Below are 12,578 nucleotides of genomic sequence, written 5' to 3'. Positions count from 1 at the left end.
GGACAGTGCTGGGGGTGAGCATCACTGCCCGCCTCCCCCATCCTGACACAAGGGGGTCCTGCCACTGCTGCCCGGCGCCCCCGGCACATCGAGGGCATCAGAGGGTTCGGTTTCCTCCTGTCACCGGTTTTCTGGTGACCTCCAGAAGAGGGAAAAGGCCACAACGTTCCCTCAGCTGACATGAAAGAGCTGGGGGGGGGGGAGGGAGGCAGGTGCCCCCAGCCTGCAGCCATCACGGGAAGGTGGAATCGCCCCCCCAGGCCCTGTGGCCCCAGCCCCCACGCTCCGGGCAGCCCAGCAGCAGCTCTGCCAAATGCACACGCGCGTGTTTCTCCAGCCGAATCGGTCCCCAAGCCCAGCCCGGTGCCCCCGCAGCTGCCAGGGCTGGGGGCAGCCGAAGGGACCCCAAAGGAGAGCCGGGGGAGCCCCAGCCCCGGGCAGCCGTCAGCACAGGGCCGGGGTGCTGGGCCGGGCTCCAGGAGAGCTGGCGGCGTCCCTGGTCCGGCTGCCGATCTGCTGCGCCAGCAAATTACTGGGCTTGTCTACATTGGCCGCGCTGGCTGCCTTCGGGCCCAGCTCCTCCACCGTGTTTGCACAACCCCGAGCACCGCGGCCACGCAGCTCCAGTAACCGGAGCATCGCGCTGGCGCCAGCCCCAAACAGCCCCGCCAGAGCTGGGGAGCCACGATGCCACAGACCCAGCCGCCCTCACCCTCCCGCGACGTGACCCCCCGTGACACCGCTGGTCACAGCTGCCCTGGCAGCGCGTTCGGGAGACAGCCGAGCTCCGGGAGCACCGGGTAGCCCACCGGCGTGCAGCCACCGGCAGCGCCATGCCTGGGCATCTCCCAGCTGTGTCCCCTGCCACCCTCCCGAAGCTCCGAGGAAAGCTGGAGATGCTCAGCACCTGCTGGCACCGGCACTGCCACTCGTGCCGCGGGCTGTGGCTCTGTGAGCCAGCTGCTCTGCCTGGCCACGAGCACGTTGCCCTGGCACAAGCCGGTGCCTGTCCCTGTCCTCTCCTGAACTTTGAAGCCCATCCAGTGTCTCGTCCCAGCCTGGTGTGGTCTCCAGGCCCTGCTTCTGTTCTGTGCCACCGTGCGGGACCGAAGGTGACAATCCTGGCTGCCCCCACGCTGGCACCGAGCAGAAGCTGAGCTCACGAGGACGCACGATACCGTCTGCTTCCCACCCCATCCCTGCTCAGCGTAGCTCTTCCTTGGCTTTGTGGGTGCCTGGGGTTTCAGGGCTGCTGAACCCCAACCCTAGCACGGTGTCCCACAGGCTCGGGGGGGGACGGGACCAGGTCCCTGGGCAGGGACAGCACGGCTGAGCCTGTCCATCCCCCGTGGGACACCCAGCACTGGCCCCCGCGCTCCACGGGCTGCGGATGCTGCCGAGCACAGGCAGGCGCTGGCCCCGCTCCCACCGCCTGGTCCTGGGATCTACAAACCAGCTGCTCCCAGCTCAGGCACTTTTCCACTTCCAAGCCACCGTAACCCAACCCCCCCCCCCCCCCGCCCTCCCCAGCTCCCCCCGACCTCCGTCCCCGCAGCCCCTGGCTGGTGGCAGGCAGGTGCCTTTGGAGGTGGCCAAAAGGGCTCCCTGCCTGGTGGGTGCCAGGGCTCAGCCTGCACCGGGGGAGCTCAGGGAGAGGCGCTGAGACCCACGGGTGCTCCTGGGTGACATTCCCCGCTGCTACCCAGACCCCTCCCCACTTGCCCCGCCGGCAGCCGGCGCAGCCCCGCTGCTCTCCCCAGTGCCCATCCCGCAGAACAAAACCATCAAATATTTTTGCTGGATATGAGCCGGAGCCGGATGCCGGTGCACACCTTGAACCCCTCGTGCCAACTCCGTCGTGCCCTGCTCCCACCGCCAGCACCGGCACGGCCCAGGGCCGAGGAGCCCCCCACCAGTGGTCCATGGGGATGCGGTTTGCGGGGGCTCCAGAGCTGGGATGGGTTGGCAGCACAGTCCAGTGGCTGAACCTTGCTGGGGATGGGGGGCTGCAAGTGCTGCTCCTCCATCCTCTGCCAGGGCTTGAGGCAGCAGCAGGAGGGTGCTGAGCTCGCGGACAGTCCCTGGTTTAATTTGGCCCGTTTGGAAGGGGAGCATTTCCATACAGCACATACTGGGAATGCAGCGCCCAGCTGGGTGGGACCCCCGCAGGCACCCCCCCCTTCTTTAAAGCAACGCAAAGATAAAATACACTTGATAGAAACACATTAAATAACAAGGAAAATTAAATACAGTAATTACCTTTTTTTTTTTTTTTTTTTTTTTTTTTTGACAATACAAAGGTTCAAGTTTACTGTAAAAGAGGGTCGGTGCTACATGGGAGTCCGAAGGGATGGGCTTGGCCCAGGAGGAACTGACAGAAATCACATCAGTGTGGAAAAACGCCACTGGGGTTGGGGAGCCTTATGCTGGTATATGATCATGTGTAAATACAGCCTTAAACTACAGGAGAGATGATACAAAACGCTGGAGCCCTCAGAGCGGGGCACAGAAGGTGCCCTGGCGGGTGCCGGCATCCCTGATCCCTGCCTGGTCACCCCAAACCCAGGAGAGGCTCTGCTGGATCTGCCAGCGCTGCCCTAGCCACATGTGGGGAGGGTCTGGGTGGCTGAGACCACCAGGCTGAGGCTGCCACCAGACCCCGCACCCCACCGCGGTGCTGCCAGCGTAGCCACGTGGCACCGGCACTGGGACCAGCCATGTTCCCCAGCAGCACCTCCCTGCGCCCCAGGAAACCCACCCTTCGCAGGGTGGCACTGGGGGGCCGGGGGGCTGGCAGGGGCAGAGACCCCCAGCCCCAACAAGGACCATCCTGGCAAATTGACTCCGGTTAGAAGCCGTGTGCAGCCTCCAGTGCGGCACCGCGCAGCCAGCCAGGTGGGCACCGGGGTGGGCACCGGGGCGGGCACCGGCTCCAGCAGTGGGCCAGGGCAGGCAGGAGGGTTCAGCAGCAGCCCAGCGAGATGCTGAGCCATGCCAGGACACATGCACCTGGGGACAGGGGACGTGGCACGGGGACACTGGCACCCAGATGAGAAGCCAGGCGAGGCGGGCAGCACTTGCACCCCCATTCCCACCTGCACGCCCACTGAGACAGATGAGAACATCCCTGCAAGTGCTGGGGAGCTGACGTGCCATGCCATGCCGTGCCATGCCATGCCGTGCCGGGAAGCTGCCAGGGACCAGGGGGACACAATGGTGTTTCACTAAAACTGAAACATTTCGTTCACACCAGGGGCCTTGGCATGGCCAGGGCGAATCCACACGGAAAACCAAAACTTCCCACTGAGGCCATGGAGCCAGGGGGTGGGTCAGGGGGTGGGGATCAGCAAAATCCCCTCCGTCTTTGGCACACTTGCCATGGCAGCCAGCATGGCTATTTCTCACCGAAAAGACATTTAGGTGAAAAATGTCCAGCCTACTTTGAAAAAAAAAAAAAAAAAAAAAGAAAAAAAATAGCTACAAAAATAGTGACAATTTCTCAGCTGCGAACTTTGTGCTGGCAAAATCTGCAGATCCTGTTGCTGAGATGTTCCAGAAATTCATCCCCGTTTTGTCACATTGGCCAAGTTGGAAGAAGAGAAGACAAAACCCATTGCCGGCAGTGCCCCGTCCCACGAAGATGGAGGATTTCAGCCTCAGGGGCCACATGGTCAGTTTTAAGATACCACCACCACCATTTTTTAAATATTAAAAATCTTTGGGGAAGAAAAAACCACAACAAGCAAACGAACAAACGAAGCCCACCCTGCTGGGAGGCGTCTCCTGGGCATCCCTCATCCCCCACCCCTCATCCCCAGCGCCTGGGAGGACACAGCCCTGCACACATGGGGGTGCCCGACCCCCTCGCCCGGGGCCGGTGGCTGGGGATGGGGCAGGGGGAGATGGGACCAACTTTGTCCCCAGGCAGGGAGAGGGGGATGGGGCTGGACTGTGGGGCAGGCAGTTCCCAGGCCGGGGGACTGAGGGCTGCAGCAGTGAGGGGGGGTCTCATATTGCTCTGTGCGGCTGCGATGCCCATTGCATGCACACCTGTGGGGGAGGGGGAGGCAGGCAGGGTCCCAGGCAGATGGTGGGCTCCTGGGCCCCCCCAGTCCTCGCCTGGGCAGCCTCCCGATGCCGGGGAGGGCAGGATGAGGCACTTCTGCTGCCACATGCAGAGCTCTGGTGTGGACGGCAACACGCTGCGGGCAGGGGGGCTGCTGCGGCACCCCACGAGGCACTGGCATGGCCACGGCTGCCTGTGGGGCCAGGCTGGTCCGGGGCAGCAGATGAAGCCTCGGCTGCAACCACCGGGTTCCGTGTCCCCTGGCCCTGCTGCAGCGCGGAGGGACCAGGGCAAAAGCCAGGGGGGCACCCCGGGGCGGGTGGGCAGCAGCGGGAGCAGCACCCAGGGGCAGCAGCATCGTGGGTGCTCTACTCGCTCCACCCAGGCAGCCCAGCACCATCCCCAGGGCAGCATCTGTCCAAGCAAGTGTCCGTGCGGGATGGAGGTGCTGCTAGCGCATGCCGGGGACCCCTCTGAGGTGGCAGCTAGTGGTCACAGCACAGGTCGCGGTGCCCCGTGCCCTGGGCAGCCTGCGGTGCAGAGCACTGCGGCAATCCGGGGCGCACGCTGGGTGCCCAAGCGCCGGGGAGCTGCTGGGCAGTCACGTCCCGTCTCCTCCTCTCCTCCACAGCCCTGGCAGGTGTCCTGGCCGCAGCATGGCACAGGGCCGCCGCGGTCGTGCTCACATGCTGTCTGCCAGCTGGTGACAGTCCAAGTCCCCCTTCAGCTCCAGGAAGCCCGGCAGCTTCACACCCGTCTTGCGGTCCACGCACCAGCACTTGCCCCGCTGCCCATCCAGCGCCGGGTGACACTGAGGGGACAGGTGCGGTGAGTGGTGCCCAGCCTGGCCCCCAGGATCCCATTCCCGTGGGCTGCCTGGCTGGGGCAAACCAGGGGGCTTTGCCACCCCCATCCCACCCTGGGGCTTTTGCAGGGGCCCCTCCAACACCCAAAGGGTGATTCGCAGCGAAGCAGGAGCCACGGGTGGGCTCTGCCGTGCGCTGTCACCCCCGGCCCATCCACCCACCCCACCCCCCTCCAGCCTCAGCTTGGCTCTGCAAAATGCCCCCATGTGAATGGCCCCCCGGCCCCCCCCCCCCCGCGATGGGCGAGAGCCCACCCTACCTGCTTGGGGTGGAAGTTGCCGTTGCGGTCGCAGTTGGGGATGGGGATGACGTACAGGTCCTCGTGCGTGCGGGTCTGCGAGGCCGCCAGCCGCTCCAGTGCCCGGTGCAGCTCGCTCTGGCACGAGCCCTGTGCCTGCGGGAAGCAGGGCCTGAGCCAGCAGCAGGGCTGCTGCGTGCCCCTCCCCCAGCACCCCAGCCCTGGAGCATGGCCCAGGGGTGCTCAGCACCCATCCTGCCCTCCCCAGCCCAGCTGCCCGCCACGGTGCCACACGGTGCTCACTATGGGCCGCGTCTCCTCACGGTGGTACGGGCTGCCGCTGTTGCGCATCTTGTTGCCGTTGTTGACGCGCTTCGCCTGCTGCTTCTGCAAGCACTTGCGGTCATGGATGCTGCAGGGGCTGAAGCTGTTGTTGGGGTGGTCGATCTCCTCCTTCTCTGCAAAGACACCGACCAGAGGGGGCTCAGCGCCACGGGGCAGCCCCGGTGATGGTGATGCCCCAGCCCCTGCGGAGCAACTTGCACCCCCAGGCACAAAGTGTAGACGGTGCCACCAGACCCCACACCACCCTCCCTGGTTCCCACAGGTGTCACCACCAGCCCCGGGGTCCCCTCCTGCCACCGCGCTGGGCTGAGCTCTCCCTGCAGCACTGGGAAAGGCTCCTAGGAGTTTTTACAACCCATTCGCCACGATTCACGGGCTTGTTGCCATGTGTCTGTTATTGTAGGGTTGCAGACGCACGCTGCGAGAGCGTCGGGCAGTCGCTCCTGTGTGCTGCGTGGCACGAGGCTCTGGCTGTGCCCCAGCCAGCCACATGCCACCAGGCACCGGGTTGCTCACCCACGGCACCGGGCCCACAGGGCTGGCAGGTGACCCCAGGATGCACAGCCAGGGAGCCCCAGGCAGACCCCCGGTGCCCCCCAAAAGCTGCCTCTGAAGAGTTGCAGCAGGAAGAGGGGCACTGGGGCTGCACCGGGGCGGTGCTGAGCACCCGCCAAGTCCGGGGCGGCAGCGGGCACCGCAGCCAGGAGCAGAGCCGTGCTCTGCTGCAGGGCACAGCCCCCGCGAAGACATGAAAGAAGAAATTCCTGGAATAAGAAAGTTAATCTCCCATGGGTCCAATCCCAAAAGGCGGCGCTTGGCATCCTCGCCTGCGCCAGGAGTGCAGCCAAACTGCAATCCCAGATGTTGGCAGCTGGACGGAGCATCATGAGACCCGAGCTCTCAGCGCGACTTTATTTTTTAAAAAGCTGCTGGTCCCTCTGGTTTGGGGCCCGTTAACCCTCTGCAGAGGGGGGTGCCCTGGGAAGGCAGGGTCCTGCCTGCGCTCAGAGCCCTGTCAGGCACGGTCCCGGCACAGCTCTGACTCCCAGCCTGCCGGGGCTGTAGAAGGAAAGCGGCCAGGGCTCCCTGCTGGAGTTTATCCCGCGTTTGGGCTTGTACTAATCAATATTGCAGTTGGCAACGGGAAAAACCTTCCCAAAGCGGGTGGGGGGCAGTCACGGTGCAGCACGGGTGGAAACACGCCGGGGACTGACAGCACCAGGGATGGAGGCTGCTGCGGTGATGCCCAGCACCGGCCCTTCGCAGCGGGGTCAGAGCCGCAGCCGCCTGCCCGCTGCATCCCCGTGGCATCCCGGTCTCCCATCGGCACCGCACGCGGCAGCTCCCCTGCAGCAAAGGGCTCCTGGACCAGCTCCCAATGGCCCGGTTAAAGTTCACAGCAAAGCCCCGATCGAAGCCTTCTCCTTCATTCGTGTTATTTGCTTTTTGTTTAATCTGTCAAGTTTTTTTCCAGGAAATGGCTCATGCCCTTGAAATTTGAAACACAGACCCAAAGTCTCCAGGACCCCGCGCAGAGCGATGCCAGCCCCGGCGGCACCAACCACGGGGCCGTGGCGCAACACGGGCACTGGTGGCAGAGCCCAGCTGGGGGGGCTCGGGCAGGGATGCTCCTTCCTTCCCCTGCACCTCCTCAGGGAAACACACAGGGAAGAGCCAGGCAGGAGATCTGGCACCGGTGGGGACCACCACGCCAAAGTCCCAGCACCTCCATGCGCTGCTCCGGTGCCGTGGAAAGGCAGGACCAGGAGGCAGCGGGCACTGCCCACTCTGCCTGGGGGAAGCCCTCACCCACCCCTGGCACAAACACCTCTCCTCCCCACCGCCAGCCACCCTCAGAGCATCGAATCTCTCAGCTTAAATAAAACCAGATGCCAATAACGTTTTCGTAAGGCCACATGAAACATCGGTGCCTCTGGGCAGTGAGGCGGCTCTTGCCGACGCTCAGCTCTGGGGACAGAGCTCTGGGACCCACGGTCCCCTGACTCACAGGGTCCAGGCCAGGACCCCTCCCCACAATGGGGATCGCTGCAGTCCTTGGGGTGATTTTCCCACCCGCTAAGTGACACGCAGCAGCTCGAGGAGCCTCTCATCTCCCTTCGCAACCCCCCTGCACCAGCTGGATGAGGAACCTCCTCGCACTCGCGCACAAAGACACGGAAAAAGCAACTTTGTGGAGCCTGAAGGTCCCCCCACCAGCCCCCCCACCAACTCCCAGTGCCGCCTGGTCTGCTCCAACCCCTTGAGAAGCATCACCTGGATGCCAGCCCGGCAGCCCCGGTGCCTGTGGGGTGCCCCCAAGGCTCCCCACACCTCCGCCCCTGGTCCTGCTCCACCTGGCAGCCTTGGCCACGCAGCGCAGCCCCATGCAGCAGGCACACACACACACACACACACACACACACACACACACACACAGTGCTGCCGGTGGCGTTGGGGCTGTGCCAGCCTGTCCGAGTGGCAGGGGGAGGGCAGGCAGAGTGGGGTGGGGGGCTCCTGCTTGGCTGAGGGCTGGGGGAAGCCCCTCGGCTCGGTTTTGGATGGAAGCGGGTGCCAAGGGGATGGGAACGGGTGCTGCCCTCGCCGGCCATCCCGGCAGGAGGAGGGTTTCTGCCCAGCCTTCTGCCCAGCCCGCAGCCAGGAGACACAAACGAGTCATTCAGCATCGCCTTCAATTAGCAGGAGCTGCAAATGAGGTTGGTCACGTGCTGAACTTGTGATTCACGGTGCGGAGCCCAAGGGAGCAGGGAAGGGCTCCGGCTCCACCGCGCGGCTCCCGCAGGAGAGCCCAGGGCAGTGACCAGGACCGCGTGTGTGTCCATGGGAGAGGGACAAGTGTCAGGGACCCCCACAGCTCCAGCCCCACTCCCCCACACCCCACCAGCCCCGGTGCAAAAGACCCCACATGCCCCATGGGCCAGAGGGGACACATCCACGTGTCCATGGCAGACATGGCATGAGCCGCAGCGAGTCCCAGCACCCTCTACCTCCCCGTCCGGCACCCCTGGTGTCACCTGCGGGTGGTCCTGGCAGGGCTGTGGCACAGCGCCAGCTCTCTTGGCTGCCAGGGCTCTCAACTTGGCAGGCGCTGGCACAGGGAAGTCTCTGATCATCCTGCCAAGCCCTGGCCCTGGCAGAGCGCATGGAGCTGGGGTACAAGGGCGGCTGGGGCGCAGGCACCCACTGCCCCTTGGCCAGGGATGCTGGCTGGGAAGCCTGGCCCGTCCCCATCCTGCAGGGACATGCTGCCGAGCCATGCAGTGCTCAAACACAACCAAGCACCCCAGTGCCTCCCAGCTCGGCACCCAATGCGAGCCGATGGAGAGGAGGTGGGGATGCAGGAGACAGAGTGAAGGATGCAGATGCAGATGATTCTCTGTAGGGACCAGAGCCTCGCCAGGAGCAGCGCCCAGCCCGGAGGAACCCAAGCATAGGCAAAGCCCAGACCCCACCCTGGGGGACATACGGGATGGGGCATCAGCCTCGCCTGGCCCCCTGACCGAGCAGACAGGGACAGCGATGGAGACAGGCAGGATAGACAGTGCCAGGGGCTGAACCCAGCCTGTCCCCACTGCCCGTGCACCAGCCAGCCAGGGCTCAGCCACCTCCATCCCTCCCGGTCACTGCACGTGGGAAGGGAACGGGACCTGTCCCAGCCATTGCTTACAGCAACCACGTGGGATGAACGCAGCTCCCATGGGGTCAGTTTTTCCCAGACATAATTATTTACCCAGCATTAAATCACTCATCCTGCGTGCCGGGGAAAACATCCTCACCTCCTCCCGGCTACCACACGTGGGTTCAGCCATCACGTCCCCCAGGCACCCGCAGGCTGTGCTGAAAAGCCGCGGCTGGCACCTCCCAGGGCTCCGTTGCAGGGCTCTAGCCGAGCAGGCAGATGCTCCAGGAGCCAGGCCAGAGCTGGGAGCGCTGGGAGCGCTGGGAGCACTGGGAGCAGGAGGCAGGGACCAGGGTCCTGCACAAGGTGCCCAGACCCACAGCCATGGGAGAGGGTCTTGGGTCAGGAGAGCGGCCACCCGTTCCCTGGCTTCCTTGAAAGTCCCGTCCCGTGGGTGCCACAGGTCCCGGGTGAGCAGAGAGGCTCTTTCCTCGATGGAGAAGGGAGCCATCGCCCATTGCCTCGGAAAGCTCAGCCTCAGCCCAGCCCCCCCACACACAATCCCAGCCGCTTCCCTGGAATGCGGAGCCCCCCGGGCTGAGCCCCCAGACAAAGTGTTTACTGTACGAGCTGTTTCCCAGCCGCCCGCCCACTGCAGCCTCCACTGCCGGACCCGCTCAGCCCCGGGAGGACACGGGCGCAGCCGGGGGCCACCTGTTCCATACGCCCCTGCCCCTAAAGAGGCATTTAATTCCCTTCTGCTTACCCGGAGGGGACCTGCTGGATGCACCAGCCATGCCAGGGTGCCCTCGCTGTGCCAGGCAGGGCTGCAGCGGGAGCAATGAAGCCTGCAGCCCCCAGCCCCACGCTCCCACTGGCTCCAGGCTGCCAGAGTGGGACAGGGACCCGTGGCTCAGACATCCCACCAGGACCTTCCTGCCAGAACTGCACCAAGCAATGTGTTGCAGGGCATCCTGCCCGTGCCCTGACGTGCTGTCCCGGGAGAAGGGGCTCGCTGGTGCCCTCACCCCCACCTTGCCACCTGCGATGCTGCAAGGCAGGCACGGTGCCAGGTGGGTGAGCCCAGCTCCCACGGCCACCCACCCGTCCCCCAGCAAGGCCAAAACAGCGTGGGAAGGAAAGGAAAAAACTGCAAGTCTGTTTCCTAAAGGCTCTGGGAAAAAATGCTGCGTTACACAGGGCACGGCCAAAACCAACAGGCCTTGGCAGCCCGACACAGCCCCGGGCCAGGGAGCCCAGACAGCTCCTGCAGGATGTGGGATGAGGACAGACAGGCTGGGCAGGGGGTCTCCGCAGCAGACCCCATACTGAGCCCTCATGGCAAACTCCAGTGCCTGGAGAGGGGCAGCTGGAGGAGCCCATCCGCCGAGGGCACTCCTCACAGTGGGGACACTGGCCGATCTGCCGTGGATCAGCCATGTGAGGAGGGAATGGAGCTGGGATCCAGCCCGCAGGATGGACAGGGATGGACACTGCTCCAGCCCCTTCTGCTCCTTGGGGAGCTCCAGGTGACCCCGCACAGGGATGCAGGGCCAGGCCAGCTCATGGACCATCCCATGGCGGGATGCTGCTCCCCAGCTCTGTGGGACATGGTCCTGATCACAGCCCGCAGGACAGGGAAAGGAGAGCATGGCATCCAGACCCACTGATGGGCCAGCACCACGGGTCAGGTCCCCATGCTCAGCCCCCGGCAGCAGCTCTATTCCCACTGTCAAAGCCACGGTGCACCCTGCGCAGCTTGGGCTGGGCACCCACCACCAGCTCCCAGCCCCCAGCCCCTGCCCGAGCACCAGGGAGGTGGCAAGTGGCCACGATCAGCACCTGCGAGAGGGTCCTGGGGCAGACACACACAGGCAGCAGGCTTCTCCAGCCTGGCCCTGTCTGCTGCCTGCACCCCACTGCCCTGCCCGGCCATGGGAAGGCCACAGCTCCTGGCAGAACCCCAGCACGGAGCCCATCCTGACCTGCCTGCGAGGGATGCAGGTGCCCCAAGGCCTCTTTCCTGTTTCCTCCCGGCAGAGCCACCAGCAGCATCCCAGGGAAGGGGCAGCACAGGGGTCACCATGCAACGGGAACTTCGCCACCAGCTGGGATGTGTCCCCAAGGGCTGTGGGTGCCTGCGGGTCCCCGGGCTGCCCTGCCGGCCAGGGGCACTCTGCGGCCAGGGCACGGCAGGTGCTCAGTCCCAGCGAAGCGCCCTGCTCCAGCACGTGCAGTGCCGCTGGCCGTGGCACGGCTGTGCCCATGGCAGGTAAGGGTGGCACAAATGTGACCCACTGGTACCCGGCTGTGCGAGCCCACAGCTCAGCGCTGCTCCCTCCCTGGGACACGCGCATCCCCGGGGCCACCCCATCCCACCGCAGGTCCCAGCCGAGCCCCCCGCTCCCAGCCCTGTGGCCCCAACTCCCGCCAAGCGGGCGGAGGGGCAGCCCGGTGCAAACGGAGGGGCTGCGGCACCGACCTGCCGAGGTGCGAGGCCCCCCAGGCGCCCCCCCCGGCCCCCCTGCCGGCCTTACCTGGGGGGTGGAGGCTCTCCTGGATGGCCTCGACGTCGGCCAGGTCGGTGCAGACACCCTGGCCGTGCATGAGGGTGTGCAGGGGCCGGGGCACGCCGCGGGGGGGGTAGCACCGCAGCCCGGCGCCGCAGCGGGCGGTGTAGACGCCGCAGGCGGTACCGCGGCCGAGGGCGCAAGTTGCGCAGCAGCCGCAACCCGGCTCCCGCACCAGCTCCGCGCAGCCCTGCGGTGCCTTGCAGCGCGCCAGCCGCTCCTCCGAGCACGGCGGGCACTGGATCGCCTCCTCGCCGCCGCCCGGCGCCGCCGCCAGCACCAGCAGCAGCAGCGGGAGCAGCGGGAGCAGCGCGGGCAGCGGGGGCAGCGCGGGCAGCGGGGGCAGAGCGCGCATGGCGGCTCCGCACCGCTCCGCGCCCGCGCTCCGGCCCGCGGCTGGCGGCGCTGGGCTGGCGGCGGCGCCGGGCGGCGGAGGCTTTATGCGGCCCCTGGCCACACCTCCCGCCGCCGCCACCGGGGCCACCGGCGGGGCCGCCCCCGCCGCCACCGGGAGAGGCACCGGGGAGAGTCGCTCCCCGTCGCCGCCCGCCCGTTTCAGCACCGGGGAGGGTTTCAGCACCGGCGGGGCAGCGCCGGCACCGGGCAGCGCGGACAGCCAACCCCCATCCCTCCCCGCCCCCGGCATCAGGACCACCCGCCGCCCCCTGGCAAACCGCCCAGGCACCCTGTCCGCCACCGCCTGCGCGGTCCTGGGAGCAACTGGGATGAACTGGGACATACACACACACCGGACGGCGCTGCAGCGAGGGGGGGGCTGTGGCCAAGATCCCCCGCTCGGGGTGGGCGCCGGGCCCCGGGCGCGGGGGGCTGCCCCGGTGGGAGCCAAAGCGCTGCC

At 66.1% G+C, this 12,578-nt stretch overlaps 1 protein-coding gene across 1 annotated transcript; it reads right to left on the bottom strand.

Moving 5' to 3' along the window:
• Nucleotides 1-2,211: 2,211 nt before the first annotated feature.
• Nucleotides 2,212-12,369, bottom strand: IGFBP4 (insulin like growth factor binding protein 4). The gene is made up of 4 exons (XM_080369243.1): nt 11,690-12,369; nt 5,474-5,628; nt 5,192-5,326; nt 2,212-4,877 (listed from the first exon to the last, which is right to left on the bottom strand). Exons 1-4 carry the CDS (start codon nt 12,366-12,368, stop codon nt 4,749-4,751), a joined length of 1,098 nt encoding a protein of 365 aa, XP_080225369.1. The 5' UTR covers nt 12,369; the 3' UTR covers nt 2,212-4,748.
• Nucleotides 12,370-12,578: the final 209 nt, after the last annotated feature.

This window comes from Falco punctatus (genome assembly GCF_963210335.1).
Source record: "Falco punctatus genome assembly, chromosome: 19".
In the NCBI taxonomy this organism is placed as follows: domain Eukaryota; kingdom Metazoa; phylum Chordata; class Aves; order Falconiformes; family Falconidae; genus Falco; species Falco punctatus.
The sequence above is the reverse complement of the archived record's forward strand: the minus strand, read 5'-3'. Positions and strand labels throughout refer to the sequence as shown.

What these genes read in the sequence shown, in the direction of transcription:
- IGFBP4 (XM_080369243.1), bottom strand. Translation starts at nt 12,368, where the DNA reads ATGCCGGGGGCGGGGAGGGATGGGGGTTGGCTGTCCGCGCTGCCCGGT. An exon ending in GGAGAGCCTCCACCCCCCAG is followed by an intron (nt 5,629 to 11,689) that starts GTAAGGCCGGCA and finishes GTGTCTTTGCAG; the next exon opens with AGAAGGAGGAGATCGACCAC. An exon ending in GTGAGGAGACGCGGCCCATA is followed by an intron (nt 5,327 to 5,473) that starts GTGAGCACCGTG and finishes TGCTTCCCGCAG; the next exon opens with GCACAGGGCTCGTGCCAGAG.